At 46.0% G+C, this 20,080-nt stretch overlaps 1 protein-coding gene across 1 annotated transcript in view; it reads right to left on the reverse strand.

Annotated features, from left to right (window-relative positions):
* Nucleotides 1–20,080, reverse strand: part of PPM1H (protein phosphatase, Mg2+/Mn2+ dependent 1H) — a 285,325-nt gene that overhangs the window by 141,317 nt on the left and 123,928 nt on the right. The window contains exon 3 of the mRNA XM_038770302.1: nucleotides 17,445–17,610. Within this exon, the coding sequence (XP_038626230.1) occupies nucleotides 17,445–17,610 (166 nt within the window). The remainder of the gene's footprint in view (nucleotides 1–17,444; nucleotides 17,611–20,080) is intronic.

The following is a 20,080-nucleotide window of genomic DNA, read 5'->3' on the forward strand; positions in this document are numbered from 1 at the left end:
AGCCATAATATGACTCAAAATCAAGATGAAGGTCTTGTCTTCTTACACACTTGGAAAGGAATTGATCCATGCAAGATAGGCCATTCTTTCCCAGTGCTGAGTACAGAGTCTTCTGCAAGCACTGAGCACTTCATGAGTACTATTAAGTCTGCTCTGCATTTTTCTGGTGTCTGCCTTTGCTTTCAATCCTAGGATTGGGATGGGTCTCCGCTGGGGTGTGCAGGCCTGACAAAAACCTCAGAGACCAGAATTCTGGAGGAGGGATGGGGGACCTTCAGCTAAGAGGTTCCTTGGGACTGAAGTCCTGTCTCCCTAATTCTCCCCAGATTACCCAGATCCTTTTTCTTTGCTTTTCAGTGGAAAGTCTCAACTTGTGAGCTCGTCACCTGGTGGAAAGAGCTCAGGACAGGGAGACAGGAGACCCCGGGTTCCAATCCTGGATCCGTATCTTGCCTGTGTGACCTTGGGCAAGACACTTCACTTCTATGTGCTTTGGTTTCCTCATCTGGAAAGTGGAAGCTCAACACCTGCTCTCCCTCCTCTTTAGACTGTGAGCCCCATGTGGGGCAGTGATTGTGTCTCATCTGTATCGAACCTAGTGCTTGGCACATAGTAAGCACTGAAACACCACAATTATTATTTTATTACTCAGAACCTCGGTTACTTCCTCCACCTGGAACAGTGCAAGAGCATTTTGCTGTTCAATTATTCTTCAAACAAGGTCACATGATCCTAGCCTGCTCTTGCTCACTGTTTTTTTATTTTACACAATGCTTTCTTTCAGCAAGAGCCTACAATAATTGAATTAGGTTGACACAGTGCAGAAAGGGCAATTTTACTGATTTAGTTGACTAAGCTACATTGTACTTTACCTGTTCTCCAAAAGGGAGCTAAATGTAGAAAGAGAGCTACATGACGAATTCAGCATATTTGGCTTTTAAGCAGCAACCAAAATATTAAGCATTTTTTCCCTCCCCAAAGCACATTGTACTCACATAAACCATCACAACTGAGGGGAATTCTATCCCTACATTCAAATTTTAAAATCTGCCTGATCCTACAACAAAGCATTAATGCAGTTGGTGTTCATTTATTGATCATAGCAGCTTTCAGTGAGCACCCACTGTACTGAAGTGCTCAGGAACTACCAAGCAAGCAAGGGGCAAATCACCTGCCTTCAAGGGACCCATGCTCACATGACCATTCTAGTGACAGGCTAGCTTCATGACATGATTTATAAAATGATCTTTTAAGTTTAGTTGGGCTTATGGATAATGATCTTAAAGCACATACAGAACATTCCAGCACCTTTTCAACAAAAGGAACTCATGACAACAGTCCTTTCCATGGCTGATGAGGCCCCTTCCCCATGCACATAGACATACAGCCAATCAGTCAACCAATGAATCAACAGTATTTTTTGATTGCTTACTGTGTGTAGAACACTGAATTAAGCACGTGGGAGAGTCCAGGACAGTTGGCTGGCACAAACTCTGCCCACCCAGTAGGATTAGGTACCCTCAGCTGCAGATTTATTCTGAAGAGAACTGTTTCACAAACTTAATTGCTCAATTTTTCCTTTTCAAAACTGCTTTACCATACTGTGTACTGCCAGTAAAGGAGAGGAAAGGGGAAAATTCGGCCTCTCCAGTTTTCCCCAGAGCCTTCACGCAAAAATTCTTCAAACTACCAGAAGCCTGAAAGCTTCCCACTCAAAATCATGAAAATTTGTATTTACCCCCTTGGTATGATTTTGCTGAAACCCAATTTCTGAGATTCTGGACATTAGGACCCCTGCCAGGCTGAATGAGATAAAGGTGAGCAAGAAGTGGAAACGGAACCCAAGACATCTTTGTAGCAAGAGCCAGGAGAATCTCAAATGGCCATTGGAATGAAGTTCAAGAGAGACTCTATCCATTTTTTTTTTTTGGTATTTGTTAAGCGCTTATGTGTCAGGCACTGTACTAAGCGCTGGGGTAGACACAAGCTAATCAGGTTGGTCACAGTGCAGCATGGCTCAGTGGAAAGAGCACGGGCTTTGTAGTCAGAGGTCATCAGTTCAAATCCCGGCACCACCACTTGTCAGCTGTGTGACTTTGGGTAAGTCACTTAACTTCTCTGGGCCTCAGTTACCTCATCTTTAAAATGGGGATTAAGACTGAGAGCCCCACGTGGGACAACCTGATCACCTTGTAAACTCCCCGGTGCTTAGAACAGTGCTTTGCACATAATAAGCGCTTAATAAATGGCCATTATTATTATCATTATTATTACATGTCCTGTTCAAGGCCCACAGTCCTCACTATTGGCTTCAGAGCTGTCCATTACCTTGTCCCCTCTTACCTCACCTCCCTTCTCTCCTTCTACAACCCAGCCCGCACACTCCGCTCCTCTGCCGCCGCTAACCTTCTCACTGGGCCCTGTTCTCGCCTGTCCCGCTGTCGACCCCTGGCCCACATCGTAACTCTTGGCCCGGAATGCCCTCCCTCCTCAAATCCGCCAATCACAACTCCCCCCTTTCAAAGCCCTACTGAAGGCTCACCTTCTCCAAAAGGCCTTCCCAGATTTAGCCCCCCTTTTCCTCAGCTTCCCTTCCCCTCCACATCACCCCGACTCGCTCCCTTTGCTCTACCTTCCTCTACCCACTCCACAGCACTTGCATATATATGTATACATCTATAATTCTATTTATTTATATTAATGCCTGTTTACTTGTTTTGATGTCTGTCTCTCCCCGTCTAGACTGTAAGCACAGTGTGGGCAGGGATTGTCTCTAGTGCTGAATCGTACTTTCCAAGCATTTAGTAGTGCTCTGCACACAGTAAGCACTCAATAAATGATTGAATGAATGAATGAGGTAACTGAGGCACAGAGAAGTTAAGTGATTTGCACACGGTTACACAGTAGACAAGGGAAAGAACCAGGAAAGCCCAGTGTGGGCAGGGATCGTCTCTCCTTACTGCTGAATTGTACTTCCCAATCGTTTAATACAGTGCTCTGCACACAGTAAGCGCTCAATAAATATGATTGAATGAATGAATGAGGTAACTGAGGCACAGAGAAGTTAAGTGGTTTGCACACAGTTATACAGAAGACAAGGGGCAGGGCCAGGATTAGAACTCAGGTCCTTCTGACTTCCAGTCCTGTGCTCTATTCACCAGGCCACACAGTTTCTCAGACTTGCCACGGAATTCCCTTACTCAGTACCAGCTCCCCTGCTATTAGACTGTGATTCCGGTGTGGGACAGGGACTGGGCCCAACATGATTTTCTGGACTCTATCCCGGAGCTTAGTACAGTGCTCAGCATCTAATAAGAACTTAATACCACCATTATTATTAGCTTTTGAGTGTTTTCTGACACATTTCCCAGCAAGAAACTCCATGCTGTGTCTTCATAAAAAACTCTATGTGCCCTGTCTCACCCCATGTTAGCTGCACTTCCAAACTTTTAGAGGAAACAGCACAGGCCTGGGAGTCAGAAGGACCTGGGTTCCAATCCCAGCTCCGCCACGTGCCTGCTGTGTGACCTTGGGCAAGTCACTTCACTTTTCTCTGGGCCTCAGCTACCCCATCTGCAAAATGGGGATTAAGAGTGTGAGCCCCATGTGGGACAGGGACTATGTCCAACCTGATTAACTTGTCTCTACCCCAGCATTTAGAACAGTGCTTGGCATATAGTAAGCACTCAACAAGTACCATAATTATTATTATTATTCAGGGAACACAGCCTAGTGGAAAGAGAATGGGACTGGGAGACAGGACACTGGGTCTAATCCCAACTTTAGCCCACTCCACGGCCTCGTGCCTCAGTTTCTTCATTTGTAAAATGTGTCCCTGGGTCCCTGTGAGGGCCAGGGACGATGTCTTCTCAATTAATCAGAAGCAGCTGCACAGTGCCTGGTACACAGTAAGTGCTTAAATTTCATTTGGAAAAAAAAAGCAGTATGGGCTACTGGAAAGAGCATGAGCCTAGGAGTCAGAGGATCTGGGTTCCAACCACAGCTCTGCCACATTCATTCATTCAATTGTATTCACTGACCACTTATTGTGTGCAGAGCACTATACTAAGCGCTTGTCTGCCATGTGACCCTGGATAAGTCACTTCACTTCTCTGTGCCTCAGTGACTTCATCTATAAAATATGGATTAAGATTTGCGAGCCTCACGTGGGATGTGAACAGTGTCCAGCCTGATTAGCTTGTATCTACTCTAGGGCTTAGTACAGTGCCTGGCACAGTCAGCACATAACAGATATCATATAATACCATACCATATACCGAGAAGCAGCGTGGCTCACTGGAAAGAGCACAGGCTTTGGAGTCAGAGGTCATGGGTTCAAATCCCAGCTCCACCAATTGTCAACTGTGTGACTGTGGGCAAGTCACTTAACTTCTCTGGGCCTCAGTTACCTCATCTGTAAAATGGGGATTAAGACTGTGAGCACCCCATGGGACAACCCAATCACCTTGTAACCTCCCCAACACTTAGAATAGTGCTTTGCACATAGTAAGCGCTTAATATATGCCATCATTATTATTATTATTACACAAAAAGCCAAAACCCCAAATTGAGTGCTTATTAATAATAATGGCATTTGTTAAGCACTTACTACGTGCCAGGCACGGTAATAAGCACTGGGGTGGATACAAGCAAATCAGGTTGGACACAGTCTCCGTTCCACATGGGGCTCACAGTCTCAATCCCCATTTTACAGATGAGGCAACTGAGACCCAGAGAAGTGAAATGACTTGTCCAAGGTCCCACAGAAGACATGTGGCAGAGACCTTCTGACTCTCTGGGCCTGATCTATCCATTATGCCATGCTCTTCAGGGCACTGTGTGCAGGGCACTGTAGAAAGTACTTGAGAAAATATAAGTTTAATAGAGTTAGCAGACGTGATCTCTGCCCACAAGGAGTTTACAGTTTCATAGGGCTTAACAAGGGCTTGACGCTTAATAAACATCCTCATTGTTAAGCGCTTAGTACAGTGCTCTGCACACAGTAAGCACTCAATAAATACGATTGAATGAATGAAAGACTATGTCCTGCTTTTCTGGCTCCCCTTCCTTGACTTTTAGGGCAGGTCATCACTGTTGAACTTTTACCCTTGGCTGCAGGAGTTCAGCCTTGACAATAGGGCAACAGGACAACAGAGAAGCAGCATGGCCGAGTGGAAAGAGCACAGGCTTGGGAGTCAGAGAACGTGGGTTCTAATCCCGGCTCTGCCACTTGTCAGCTGTGTGTGACCTTGGGCAAGTCACTTAACTTCTCTGTGCCTCAGTTACCTCATCTGTAAAATGGGGATGAGGACTGTGAGCCCCAAGTGGGACAACCTGATGACCTTGTATGTACCCCAGCGCTTAGAACAGTGCTTGGCACATAGCAAGCGCTTAACAAATACCATCATTATTATTAATAGGGTGTGCTGTACCCATGTCCAGAGGCCAGTGGGGACTTAGAGGTTTGCAGTTGGCTCCGCTCAAGCTTGGGACTTCAGGCCCTGCCCATTTCCTCTTTTGGCAATTTCCCTTTCTCCACATGGGCACTGGTTTCATCCGCATTCTCTGGCCCAAGGAAACAGCTGTCCTGATAGCATTTCTTCCCTCCTCTCAAAATCAAGTCAAATAAGCAGAAAAACTGTTACTTAGTCTCCATTCCCAAATTCCTACCATTGGCTTTAAAGTACTCAATCACTTTGCCCTTTACCTCACCTCGCTGCTCATCTACTACAACCCAGCCGGCACACTTCACTCCTCTGACGCCAACCTATTCACTGTTCCTCAATCTCGTCTTTCTTGCTGCTGACCTCTCACCCATATTCTGTCTTTGGCCTGGAATGCCCTCCCTCTTCATATCAATCAACTAATGATATTTATTGAGTACTTACTACCTGAAGAGCACTGAACTAAGCACTTGGGAGAGTACAATGCAGCAGAATTGGATAAATTCTCTGTCCATAATGAGTTTACATATGCGACAGAAGATTCCATGGCTCAATGGAAGGAGCCCGGGCTTGGGAGTCAGACATCATGGGTTCAAATCCCAGCTCCGCCAACTGTCTGCTGCGTGACTTTGGGCCAGTCACTTAACTTCTCTGTGACTCAGTTACCTCATCTGTAAAATGGGGATGTGAGCCCCACGTGGGACAAACTGATCAACTTGAATCCTCCCCAGCGCTTAGAACAGTGCTTTGCATATAGTAAGCGCTTAATAAATGCCATCAATATTATTATTATGATCGTTCTCCCCACCTTCAAAGTCTTATGAAAAGCACATCTCCTCCAAGAGGCCTTTCCCACTTAAGCCCTCATTTCCTTTTCTCCAACTCCCTTCCGCATCACCCTTGCACTTGGATTTGCAGCCTTTATTCACCCCTCTCTCAGCCCCTCAGCACTATGTTCATATCCATAATTTATTTCTTCATATTAATGACTGCCACCCCCTCTAGACCATAAGCTGGTTGTGGGCAGGGAACATGTCTACCAACTCTGTTATGCTTAGTACAGTGCTCTGCACAGGATAAGCACTCAATAGATACCATTGCCTGATTAATCACAATGACCCAGGCAGAAATAATAAAGGCCCCTCCTGATATCTTTCAATACTTCTGGAAGCCACCATTATCCTCAATTAATTTCACTGGCTCACAAAGCCCATTTGGGGCATGAAAATTGGGCCGACTCCCCGACTAATTCAGTTCAATTTCAATTCCACCATATTTATTGAGCGCTTACTGCATGCAGAGCACTGTACTAAGTGCTTGGGAGAGTACAATATAACACTAAACAGACATTTCCTGCCCACAATGAACTTAGAGTCTAGAGGGGGAGCCAGACACCAATATAAATAAATAAAAGACAGATAAGCACATAAATGCTGTGGGAGCAAGTCAGGGTGATGCAGGAAAGAGTGGGAGAAGAGGAAAGGGGGGCTCAATTAGGGAAGGGCCCTTGGAGGAGATGTGCCTTCAAGTTGATCCCAGGAGACGCTCTTCAAATGTGGGGGTGAGGGGCTGCCCGCGGCCCCCGTTGCCAAGAAAATCTCGACAGTTTGTTTGGAATCTTCCCACCCAAACTTTTCCTCAGACACCGCGGTGCCCCGTGGCTGAACAGGCTTTTGTCCCGGGAAGGATGCTCCTCTATTCTCTAACTGCAATCTAGCCCAAATGCGCTGCCAAGACCCGCGGCATGGAAGAAATGAGTACTCTAACATCTGACCTCCAGTTTGGAAAAGCTACAGGAGCACCACCATCACCTTCGCATGCTGTCTCCAGTTCTTTTAGGGGAGTCCCAAGGGAGTTGGAGAAGGGTATGAGGAGGAACTCCGCTGGAGAGCCTCGGGGAAGAGAATTGGTGACACATCCAGACAGAGAAGCAACACTGCCTAGTGGATAGAGCCCAGGCCTGGGAGTCAGAAGGACCTGGGTTCTGATCTCTGCTCTGCCACTTGTCTGCTGTATGTCCTTGGGCAAGTCACTTCACTTCTCTGTGCCTCAGTTACCTCATCTGTTAAATGGGGATTGAGACTGTGAGCCCCACAGGGGACAGGGGTTATGTCCAACCCGATTTGCTTGTATCTATCCCAACCAGTGCTTAGTACAATGCCTGGCACATAGTAAGTGCTTAATAAATACCATAATTATTATTATTCTAATGCCAACCTATTCACTGAATCTCAGTCTCATCTATCTCAGCACCAGCCCCTTGCCCATGTTCTCCCATTGGCCTGGAACTCCCTCCCTCTTCATAGCTGACAGACCATCACTCTCCCCACCTTCAAAGCCTTATTTAAACAACATCTCCTCCCAGAGGCCTTCCCCGAATAAGCCCTCATCTCCCCTACTCCCTCTCTCTTCTATGTCACCTAATCAGTTTGATCTGCACCCTTTTAAGCACTAGATATTCACTCCACCCTCAGGCCCACAGCACTTAAGACCATATTCATATTTTAATTTCTGTCTCCCCCTATAGATTGTAAGTTTGTGGGCAGGGAAAAGGCCTACCAATTGTTATCATGTTCACTGAGTGCTTAATGCAAAGTCCTGCATGCAATAAGCATTCACTAAATACCACTGACTGATAGACTTACTGTGTGCTCAGTTATAGGTTATTAGGACCATACAAAGTAGGAGCTGCTTTTTGATGGTATTTGTTAAACCCGAACTGTGTGCCAGGCCTTGTACTAAGCACTGGGGTAGATACAAGGTAATTGGGTTGGACGCAGTCCCTGTCCCACAGAGGGTTCATAGTCTCAGTCCTCATTTGAGAGAACTAAGGCATGGTTCTTAATCCCCATTTTACAGATGAGATTCTTGAGGCACAGAGAAGTAAAGCAACTTGCCCAAGGTCACACAGCAGATGAGTGAAGCCAGTATCAGAACCTAAGTCCTTCTGACTCCCAGGTCTGAGCTCTTTCCACTGTGCCACACTGCTTCTCTGCTTTGACTTCAGTGACACTGCGCTCTCATGATTTTCTCCTGATCTCTCCAGCTGGTGCTTCTCCGTCTCTTTCACTGGTTCCCACCTCCATTACAACTCTCCCTGGATGAACCACTGGACACTTAATTTAATTCATTGTGCCAAACAGGGATCGCCTTAACTCCCATCCTAAAGACCTTCCTCCTCCTCCTTACTTTCCTAACGCACCTGACATCACCACCTTCCTTTTATGCCCCAGAAACTCCTAATGTGGGAGTGATTTTTTTATTCCCCTCTTTTACTTCCCATATTCAGTCCATCACAATATCCTGCCAGCACTTCCATCATAATATTCTGAGGACATTCCATTTCCTCTCCACCCTCATGGCTGCCACCACAGTCCAAGCCTCTGTCAACTCCCAGCTAGACTGCACCATCCTCATTGTCTTCCCTACTACTCTCCCCACTTCCAGCTTTTCCCCTTCAGTCCATCCTATAATCTGCTGCCTGCCTGCTGCTCCTCCCCAGACTGTAAACTCATTGTAGGCAGAGAATGTGTCTGTTTACTGGTGCATTGTTCTCTCCCAAGCACTCAGTACCATGCTCTGCACACAGGAAGTGCTCAATAAATATGACTGAAAGAACTGAATGAACGATTATTCTTCCTGAAATCCCTTTCAGAATGCAGTGCTCCTCTCAAAAACCTCAAAGAGTTGTCCACCTTTCTCCATCTGCGTCAGACAGACACTCCTGACTTTTGGGTTCAAAGTTCTCCAATCAATCAAAAGCACTACTGAGGGCCTGTGTGCATAACATTCATTCATTCAATCGTATTTATTGAGTGCTTACTGCGTGCAAAGCACTGAACTAAGCGCTTGGGAACTACAAGTCGGCAACATATAGAGACAGTCCCTACCCAACAATGGGCGTACAGTCTAGGGGGATATGATGATGTTGTTATCTGTTGGGTGCTTACTCTGTGCCAAGCACTGTTCTTAGAGGAGCAGCGTGGCTCAATGCAAAGAGCACGGACTCGGGAGTCAGAGGTCATGGGTTCCAATCCCAGCTCCGCCGCTTGTCAGCTGTGTGACTTCGGGCAAGTCACTTCTCTGGGCCTCAGTTCCCTCCTCCCGGGTACAGCCGCGCCGCATACGTGCTTGGGAGAGTTTAATGGAATTAGTAGACATGATCCCTGTCCTCAAAGAACTCTTGGTGACAGACATTAAAACCCAGCAGAGGTAGGAGGGAGTGACAGAGTAGCAAATGATGTACAGAAATGCTACTGGGTGGTATGAATACCCCAAATTTCCTGTGGGTAGGGGATGTATCTACCAACTCTGTGGTACCTTCGCCTGCTAAGCGCTTAGTACACCTGCTCTCACCCAGTGAGCACTCAATGAAGACCACTGTTTGAGGCACAGAATAATAATAATAATGATGGCATTTATTATTATTATTATTAATAATAATAATGGCATTTATTAAGCTTACTGTGTGCAAAGCACTGTTTAAGTGCTTACTATATGCAATGCACTGTACTAAGCACTGGGGAGGTTACAAGGTGATCAGGTTGTCCCACGGGGGCTCATTTTATTAGTATTAGTATTAATCCCCATTTTACAGTTGAGGTAACAGGCACAGAGAAGTTAAGTGACTTGCCCAAAGTCACACAGCTGGCAATTGGCACACCCGGGATTTGAACCCATGACCTCTGACCCCAAAGCCCAGGCTCTTTCCACTGAGCCACGCTGCTTCTCCACGCTGCTCACCCTTCTCCAGAAGGGTGGAAGTAGCAGCTGGAAGTAGGGTGGGGAGATGAGAGATTAAAAAAAGAAGGCATCTGGAATGGAAATGACTTCAGAAGGGCTTTGAGGGTGGGTAGAACAGGAGGAGGGAGGGATTAGTCAGGGATTGGCAGTGGAGAGAATGTAAACTCATTGTGGGCAGGGAACGTGTCCACCTACTCTATTATATTGTACTTTCCCAAGCACTGAGTGCAGTACTCTGCACACACTAAGCACTCAATAAATATGATGGACTGAGAGAAAAATCAAGGCACAGCACATAAACTGGCTTGAAGGAAACAAAGCATAAGAACTGGATTGGAGTGGGAGAGGTAGGAGGGAGACAGCCCATTGAGTGTCAAACCCGATGAACAGGAATCTCTGCTTAATGCGGAGTTGGAAGTTCTGAGGCACGGGAAGATGTGTGCGGATTGTTTTTTTTTTTTTAGAAGAATAACTGAGGCAGCCGAGTGAAGTATGGCCTGGAAAAGGGAGAGGCCGGAGGTAGGGAAGTCTGAAAGGGGCTTGGTGCACTAATAAGGTGAGATACGACAACTGCTTGGTGGCATTTTGGAGAGAAGGGGGGGCTCTGGGGGGAAAAACTGAGAGGATTTAGCAAAAGGCTGATCACAGAGCTGAAGATGAATCTTTTTGTCCTCTTTTCCCTTTTGCACTCTTCACTCATGCCAAACTTAGCTTCAAGGGCAGAAACCTTGTCTTTTACCCTTATTGTATTTTCCCAAGTACCTAGAAAGTACTTTGTACACTGTAGATAAAAACAGAGGTGATGATGATGATGATCCACTCTACAGTAATATTCCACAGATGCAATGCTTAAGTTGGCTGCTTTCTGCTGTATTTAGATGACCATCATTCCTTTACGAAGTAGCAATTTTCTCCTTCTATGACCTTACTTTCAGATCCTTAACGTCCAAACGCTTGCTAATCTGTAATCTCTTTCAAAAAAACAAAACTAAAAGCACCCAAAAAATCCAACCACCATCTCAACTCAATTTCATATGTGATCCTGACTCCACACCACAATACAAGTATTTCCAATCCAAGATTCACATCCTCTTTCCTATAAGGGTGCTATCTTTTTACATCATCAACACAGCCTAATATTTAAGAACTATTTCTTCTAGGCCTTTGTTTACCAGGTCCTTTTCCCGCTCATAAAATTCAACTATGTTTAAGCCCAGCCAAGCGAGAAAACAAGCTGGGAATTATAATGGTTGTAAGAAGAGGAAGACCATTTCCAGAACATCCCCTGTGTGTGACACACTGTACTTAGCACTTAACTTCACTTTTTCACTACTACCTCTTCTCGTTCCCCCAGCCTACACTTCTGTTTTGGAATGACTTTGCTACCTGGTTTGCCAGGAAACATCATCTCCTCTAGCAATGGAAAATTTGATTCTTGCCAGTTTCTCTACTGACCTGTTGGCCTCAAAAGCAAAAGAGCTCATTTCAGCATGCTGCTTCTTTCTTGACCTTTCCAAGGACACACCTGACTAAAGGTATACACACCATGTGGGAAGATAGAGGATCGCCTCTATCTTATGGACTGCTTGGATGCTGGTCACGTGTCTATTGTACTCTCTCAAGTGCTCAGTACAGTGCTCTGCACCACAAGGTGCTCACGAGCAATGAAGTTCTGGAACCTAACACTGAAGCCATGTTCTTAGCACAGCGATGCTGGGTGGGACACTTGAAGAGAATGAGAGGTCACAGAAGATCCAAACAACTGGTGGATGGCGAGCTGAAGTTGGGAAACCAGATGTGGGGAGGGCAGAGGAACTGTTTTAAGGACATGGTCAAACAAAGCCTCAGACCCTGCTGCAGAGCAGCAGATAATTGAGAGGGGAGTCGATCGCTGAGGAAAGTCCAGCATGGTGCGCTGCTATCAAGAAATTAGTGGTTCTCTGAGCCAAAGCTCCATGTGGAATTACAGACAAGAGAATTACAGAGAAGCAGCATGACGTAGTGGATAGAGCAAGAGCCTGAGAGTCAGAAGGTCATGGGTTCTAATCCCAGCTTTGCCACTTGTCTGCTCTCTGACCCTGAGCAAGTCACTTTACTTCTCTGGGTCTCAGTTACCTCATCTGTAAAATGGGGATTGAGATTATGAGCCCCACATGGGACAGGGACTGTGTCCAACCCAATTTGCTTGTATCTACTCCAGCACTTAGTACAGTACCTGACACATAGTCAGCGCTTAACAAATACCATTATTATTATTACTAGATAAGGAGGCAAAAGAAGCCTTGCAGTTTAGTGGATAGCAAAGAGGTCTGAGAATCAGAAGGTCCTGGGTTCTAATCCCAGCTCTGCCACTTGTCTTCTGTGTGATCTTGGGAAAGTCGCTTCACTTCTCTGGGCCTCAGTTACCTCATCTGTAAAATGGGGTTTAAGACTGTGAGCCTCATGTGAGGCAGGGACTGTCCAACCTGATTTGCCTGTATCTACCCCAGCGCTTAGAACAGTGCTTGACACATAGTAAGCGCTTAACATGGACTAGTGTATATAGCCTGGGCCTGGGAGTCAGAGGGACCTGGGTTCTAATCCCAGCTCCACCACTGGTCTGCTGTGTGACCTTGGGAAAGTCACTTTACTTCTCTGTGCCTCAAGGCTGTGATCCCCATGTGGGACAGGGACTGTGTCCAACCTGATTAACCTGCATCTACCCCAGAGCTTAATAATAATAATGATGGTATTTGTTAAGTGTTTACTATGTGCCAAGTACTGTTCTAAGGACTTGGGTAGATATAAGGTAATCAGGTTTTCCCTCATGAGGCTCACAGTCTTAATCCCCATTTTACAGATGAGGTAACTAAGGCACACAGAAGTTAAGGGACTTGCCCAAAGTCACACAGCCGCTAAGTGGCGGAGCCGGATTATAACCTCTGACTCCCAAACTCATACTCTTTCTACTAAGCCATGCTGCTTCTGTGTACTGCTTACTACAGTGCCTGGCACATAGTAAGTCCTTAACAAATATGACAATGAATGAACAAATACCATAAAAATTATTATTATAAAAGAGAACTGGCACTGCAAACCAACATATCACAACAAGGGACAGTCTTCTTGTGTGCAAAATGTGGCCAGGATTGTGAATCCCACACTGGCCTTTTCAGATACAGACTCAGATGACCTTCAGTGAAGAACAATTATATATAAATGCTCAATCAATATAACGATTGAAGCTATTGTTCTCAAGAGTGAAAAATATCATCCCTAAGTTTGGGGAAAATTATGTTCAGCCATAGGAAAGGAGGTGACCATCGTGAGGGCAAGGAAAAGAAGGGCATAGTGGATAGACCACAGGCCTGGGAGTCAGTTCATGGGTTCTAACTCCAGCTGCAACAGGTGGGACAGGGACTGTGTCTCACCTGATTTGCTTGTATCGAACCCAGCGCTTAGAACAGTGCCTGGCACATGGTAAGTGCTTAAGGAATACCATTCCCACATTCCTATATCCAAAGTATCGTGACTGCCAACTCTAATGTACTCTCCGGTGCTTAATACAGTGTTCTGCACACAGTAAGTGCTTAATGAATAGCTTGGACTGGTTTTTCAAAATGCAGAACAGCACTAGGGGTCTGCATCACATGCTCCTATTACAGTGGAATGAGAAATGACTTAGTCAACATGGTTTCCCTCCCTAAAAGCCTGATGAGCCACTGAAACAAGGTAGTATTAGGGCAGTCACCTATGTTGACACACTGTCCCCATAAGCATTTTGGGTCAATCACTGAACTAGGTAAATGACTAATTGTAATGAACAGTCACAATAATAAACATATATTCAGGCAGAGATCATGTCTATTAAACCTTAGTTTTAACCTTGGCTTCACCAACACTTTTTTCCTGGTTCTCTTCTGAGCTCTCTGCTTATTCTCAGTCTTTTCCCAGGCTTCTCCTGTGCCTCCCACCTCCTAACTGTGGCAGTCCCGCAAGGTTCAGTTCTGGGTCCCCATTTATTCTCCTTCTACATTCACTCCTTTGAAGAACGTATTCACCATGGCTTCAACTACAATCTCTATGTGGATGATTCCTAAATCTACATCTCCAGCCATGATCTCTCTCCTCCTCTGCAGTCTGGCATTTCCTCCTACCTTGAGGGCAACTCCTCTTAGATGTCCCACTGACACCTCAAATTGAATATGTCCAAAACAGAACTCCCCATCTTCCCACCCAAGCCCTATCCTCCCCATGACTTTCCTGTCACTGTTAACAGCACCACCATCCCATCTCATATTTACTACTCTATTTAATTTGTTAATGATTCATTCATTCATTCAATCGTATTTATTGAGCGCTTACTGTGTGCAGAGCACTGTACTACGCACTTGGGAAGTACAAGTTGGCAACATATAGAGACGGTCCCTACCCAACAGTGGGATCACAGTCTAGAAGAGGGAGACAGAGAACAAAACAAAACATATTAACAAAATAAAATAAATAGAATAAATATGTACAAGTAAAACAAATAGAGTGCTAAATATGTATTAACATATATACATATATACAGGTGCTGTGGGAAAGGGAAGGAGGTAAGATGGGGGGATGGAGAGGGAGAGGAGGGGGAGAGGAAGGAGGGGGCTCAGTCTGGGAAGGCCTCCTGGAGGAGGTGAGCTCTCAGTAGGGCCTTGAAGGGAGGAAGAGAGCTAGCTTGGCGGATGTGGGGAGGAAGGACATTCCAGGCCCGGGGGATGACGTGGGCCGGGGGTCGATGGCGGGACAGGCGAGAACGAGGCACGGTGAGGAGATTAGCGGCAGTGGAGTGGAGGGTGTGGGCTGGGCTGTAGAAGGAGAGAAGGGAGGTGAGGTAGGAGGGGGCGAGGTGATGGAGAGCCTTGAAGCCCAGGGTGAGGAGTTTCTGCCTGATGCACAGATTGGTAGCCACTGGAGATTTTTGAGGAGGGGAGTAACATGCCCAGAGCATTTCTGGACAAAGACAATCCGGGCAGCAGCATGAAGTATGGATTGAAGTGGGGAGAGACACGAGGATGGGAGATCACAGAAAAAGCTGATGCAGTAGTCGAGACGGGATAGGATGAGAGCTTGAACGAGCAGGGTAGCGGTTTGGATGGAGAGAAAAGGGCGGATCTTGGCAATGTTGCGGAGCTGAGACTGGCAGGTTTTGGTGACGGCTTGGTTGTGAGGGGTGAATGAGAGAGCGGAGTCGAGGATGACACCAAGGTTGCAGGCTTGTGAGACGGGAAGGATGGTAGTGCTGACAACAGTGTTGGGAAAGTCAGGGAGAGGGCAGGGTTTGGGAGGGAAGACAAGGAGTTATCCTCAACTCTCCTCTCTCATTCAACCTATATAATCTGTCAACAAAACCTGTCCGTTCAACCTTCACAACCTCGCTAAAATCCACCCTTTCCTCTCCATCCAAAGTGCCACTATATCAATCTAAGCCCTTATCCTACCCTGCCTGGATTACTGAATCCTCCTCCTTGTTGACCTCCCTGCCTCCTGTTTCTCCCCTCCCCAGTCCATACTTCACTCTGCTGCCCGGATCAGTTTTCTACAAAACTGTTCTGCCATGTTTCCCCACTCAAAAAACCTCCAGTGGTTGCCCATCAACCAGGAACTCCTCACTAAAGGCTTTAAAGCACACAATCACCTTGACCCCTCCTTCCTCCCTGATTTCCCACTATATCCCAGCTCCCTTACTTCACTTCTCTAATGCTAAACTACTGACTGTATCTTGATCTTATTTACTTTGCCACCGACCTCTCACCCGCTTCCTGCCTCTGGCCTAGAACATCCGCCTTTTCATATTTAGCAGATGGTTACTCTCCCCACCTTCAAAGCCTTATTAAAAGTACGTCTTCTCCAAGAGGCATTTCCCAACTAAGCCCTCCATTTCCCCGTCTCCCACTCTCTTCTGCAACGCCCCTGACTTAGGATTTGCACCCTTTATTCACCCCTCCCTCAGCCCCACAGCACTTACGTGATGAAGACTGTGAGCCCCCCGTGGTACAACCTGATCACCTTGTCACCTCTCCAGCGCTTAGAACAGTGCTTTGCACATAGTAAGTGCTTAATAAATGCCATTATTATTATTATTACGTACCTATCCATAATTTATTTACTTATATTTATGTCCTCTCCCTCTAGATGATTTTTGTTGTGGTCAGGGTACGTGTCACTAACTGTTACACTGTACTCTCTTGAGCGCTCAGTACGGTGCTCAGCACACAGGAAGTGCTCAATAAATACGAATGACTGATTGAGTATAAGTGCGCAGTGCAGTGTTCTGCACACAGTAAGTGCTCAATAAATACGACTGAATGAATAGCCAAGTCTGTCAACATCTCCCCACTCAAGGACCTCCAGTGTTTACCCATTCACCTCCACATCAGCCAGAAATTCAATGGTTTTAAAGCAGTAAATCAGCTTTTCCCCTTCTACCTTACCTCACTGATCTCTATAACCCTGTCTGCACACTTTGCTCCACCGATGCCAACCTATGCACCCTTGATGACAACCCTTTACCCATGTCCTCCCTCCCCCTTCATATATGAAGGGCTGCGATTTTCCCCACCTTCTGAGCCTTATTAAAAATCACATCTCCAAGAGACCGTCCCCAACTAAGTCCTCATTTCCTCTACTCTCTCTTTCTTCTGAGTCACCCTTGGCCTTACATCTGTTTGCTTTAAGCACTTGATATTCAGCCCAACCTCAGCCCCACAGCACTCATATACATACCCTTAATTTATTTTACTCTGTCGCTCTCTCGCTGTAAGCTCTTTGTAGGCAGGGAACCTATTTGCCAACTGGGGATATATTGTATTCTCCCATGAGTTTAGTATAGTGTTCATCTCAGTAAGCCCTCAAATACCATTGGATTGATTGCAACTGTATTGCATTTTTCCAAATGCTTAGTCCATTGCTCTGCAACCAGTAGACTGTAAAATTTTTGAGGGCAGGGATCAAGTCTACTAAGTATTGTACTCTGCCCAGTGCCCCACACACAATGAGGTCTCCAAATATTCTGCCAATTGATTGGCTTGGGGTCAGCTTTGCTGTATACACACATGTAAGAGGATACCCTCCCTCCTTCAGTGCCCGGAAAAACCTGCAGAACGGAAACCATCGGAAACCGATCCCATTCCAGACTCATCTCCGTCTCCCTCGCCCCGGGGGGAGGGGATGGGGGGGTCAGGTGGACAGACAGAGAGTATTTGCCACTGTGTGAGCCCCAAGGAACAAAGACCTATTTACTGAGTTCTCCTTGAGCTGCAGCCCCTCTCCGTTGGGGAGAGAAGACCTCCTCTTCACGGATGAGTTTTTGCTGGGGGTGAAGGTGACCCCAGTCTTCTTCTTAATGAACAGCACCTCACAGCTGGCCTGGTCTTCATTGTGCGTGCTTTTCCCTGCATTGATAACCCTGAAGGAGAAATAGAAAAAGCCAGGTCATCAGGCATGCAGCGATAGACAGTCAGGTAGACAGACAGACAGACATGCAGACCAAGGTCCCTGAAGCCAAGATCCATTACAAAGATCTGGCCCCCACTCAAAATGGCCCCCCACCTCAAGGAGGCCAACACAAATAACCAGCATCTATCTATTCTATTCCTCCCTCCCTTCTTTTGTGCTTAGGATAAGTATTGAGTTTGTATCCCACTAGGGCCTCCTCGCCTGTCCCACCGTCGACCCCCAGCCCGTGTCCTTCCCCTGGCTTGGAATGCCCTCCCTCCACAAATCCACCAAACTATCTCTCTTCCTCCCTTCAAAGCCCTACTGAGAGCTCACCTCCTCCATGAGGCCTTCTCGACTGAGCCCCCCCACCTCCCCATTTTCCTTTCCTCCTCCCCATTGCCCCCTGCCTCGTTCATTTTTATTTCGCACACAAGGCCACAATGGGGATTTCATCTTTTGCAAAAATTATTCTGACTTGTTTCACTTTTTTCAATGGTACTTAAGCACTTGGTATGTGCCATGTTCTCTTCTAAGTGCTGAGACAGATACAAGCTAATCAGGTCATACACAGTCCTCATCCTACATGGGGCTCACAATGTAAGGAGGAGGGAGGGGGATTTAATCCTCATTTTGCAGATAAGATACCTGAGGCACAGAGAAATTAAGTCACTTTCCCAAAAATCACACAGTAGGCAAGTGGCAGAATCAGGATTATAATCCAGGCCCAAGCTCACTCTACTAGGACACAGTAAATCTCATTCCTTCCCCATTAGTTAATGAATGACAAGACTGTGAGCCCATTGGTGGGTAGGGACCGTCCCTATATGTTGCTAACTTGTACTTCCCAAGCACTTAGTACAGTGCTTTGCACACAGTAAGTGTGCAATAAATATGATTGAATGAATGAATGAACCTTGCTATTCCACTGTGACCCACTTAGTGCAGTGTGCAGTGAACCCTGAGGGTGCTCAATAAATACTATTCATCAACTAGATTTATTGAGCACTTCCTGTGTGCAGAGCACTGTACAAAGCATTTGGGAGAGTTCAATACAAGAGAACTGACAGGCACATTCCCTGCCCTCAAAGAGTTTTACAGTCTAGATGAGCATTTCTACTACTACCCTGCACATGCCACTGTGATCACACCCCAGATGTCATGAACATACAGACATTATAGTGTGTTGGGAAAGCTCTTCACAGGCCAGGATTTTGGATCTCTCATGGGATCATTCCAAGACCACGATATCACAACTTTCACATATCTTAAAGAAGCAGTATGGCCTGTAAGTGCCTAATAAATACCAATTGCAAAACCCCACCCAAAAAAAACAAAGAAAAAGAGAGCCAGAAGCCAGATCAGCACTGGCCTATCTGGGTCTGTCTGGGGGGTGGAGGGTGGGCACCAGGGTCTTCTCAGCCCTTCTCCTGGGCAAAAGCCACCATAAGGAGGGTTTGTCTATTCTCCCAAGTGCTTAGGATAGTGCTCTGCACACAGCACTCAATAAATATGATCGACTGATTGACTTTGGATACTTTTAACCACTTTTTCTAGACTGTAAACTCATCCTCTAAATTCATTGTGGGTGGGGAATGTGTCTACCAATTCTGTAGCACTGTACTCTCCCAAGCACTTAGTACAGTGCTCTGCACACAGTAAGAGCTCATAAATACCACTGGTTGATTTTAACAACTTCCACCAGGTCCTGAAGCACTCCGGGTTTTCCCTTAATCATTGGGACACCAAACAACAAATACTGCCAGGCTTCCCAACAGAAGCAACATGGCCTAGTGGACTGAGCACAGGCCTTGGGGCAGGTAGCCCTGGCTTCTAATCTTGGCTGTCTGACCTTGGGCATGTCATTTTGCTTCTCTGTGCCTCAGTTCCCTCATCTGTAAAATGAAGATTAAGACTTTACGCCCAACCTGATGATCTTGTATCTACCCTAGTGCTTAGTAACTGGCTCATAGTAAATACTTAGTAAGTACCATTTACCAAAAAAGTTTCCACAAAACAAGACACTTGCATTCCTACCAACTCCAACTTTATCAAAAACCATCACTAAGGGTCAACTATTGCTTCCTTAGTAAACAATAATACTTGTGAAAAATAATAATAATTATGGTATTTGTTAAGTGCTCATTATGCACCATGCACTGTTCTAAGCGCTGGGGTAGATATAAGGTAATCAGGTTTTCTCACATGGGGCTCGCAGTCAATCTCCATTTTACAGAAGACATAACAGACACAGAGAAGTTAAGTGACTTTCCCAGAGTCACAAAGCAGACAAGTGGGGAATTGGGATTTGAACCCACAGCCTCTGATTCCCACGCACTTGCCACAAACTGCTTCTCAACTGTGGCATTTGTTAAGTGCTTACTATGTACCAGGTACTGTACTAAGTGCTGGGGTGGATATAAGCAAATCCAGTTGGACAC

This window comes from Tachyglossus aculeatus, chromosome 2 (assembly GCF_015852505.1).
Source record: "Tachyglossus aculeatus isolate mTacAcu1 chromosome 2, mTacAcu1.pri, whole genome shotgun sequence".
NCBI lineage: Eukaryota > Metazoa > Chordata > Mammalia > Monotremata > Tachyglossidae > Tachyglossus > Tachyglossus aculeatus.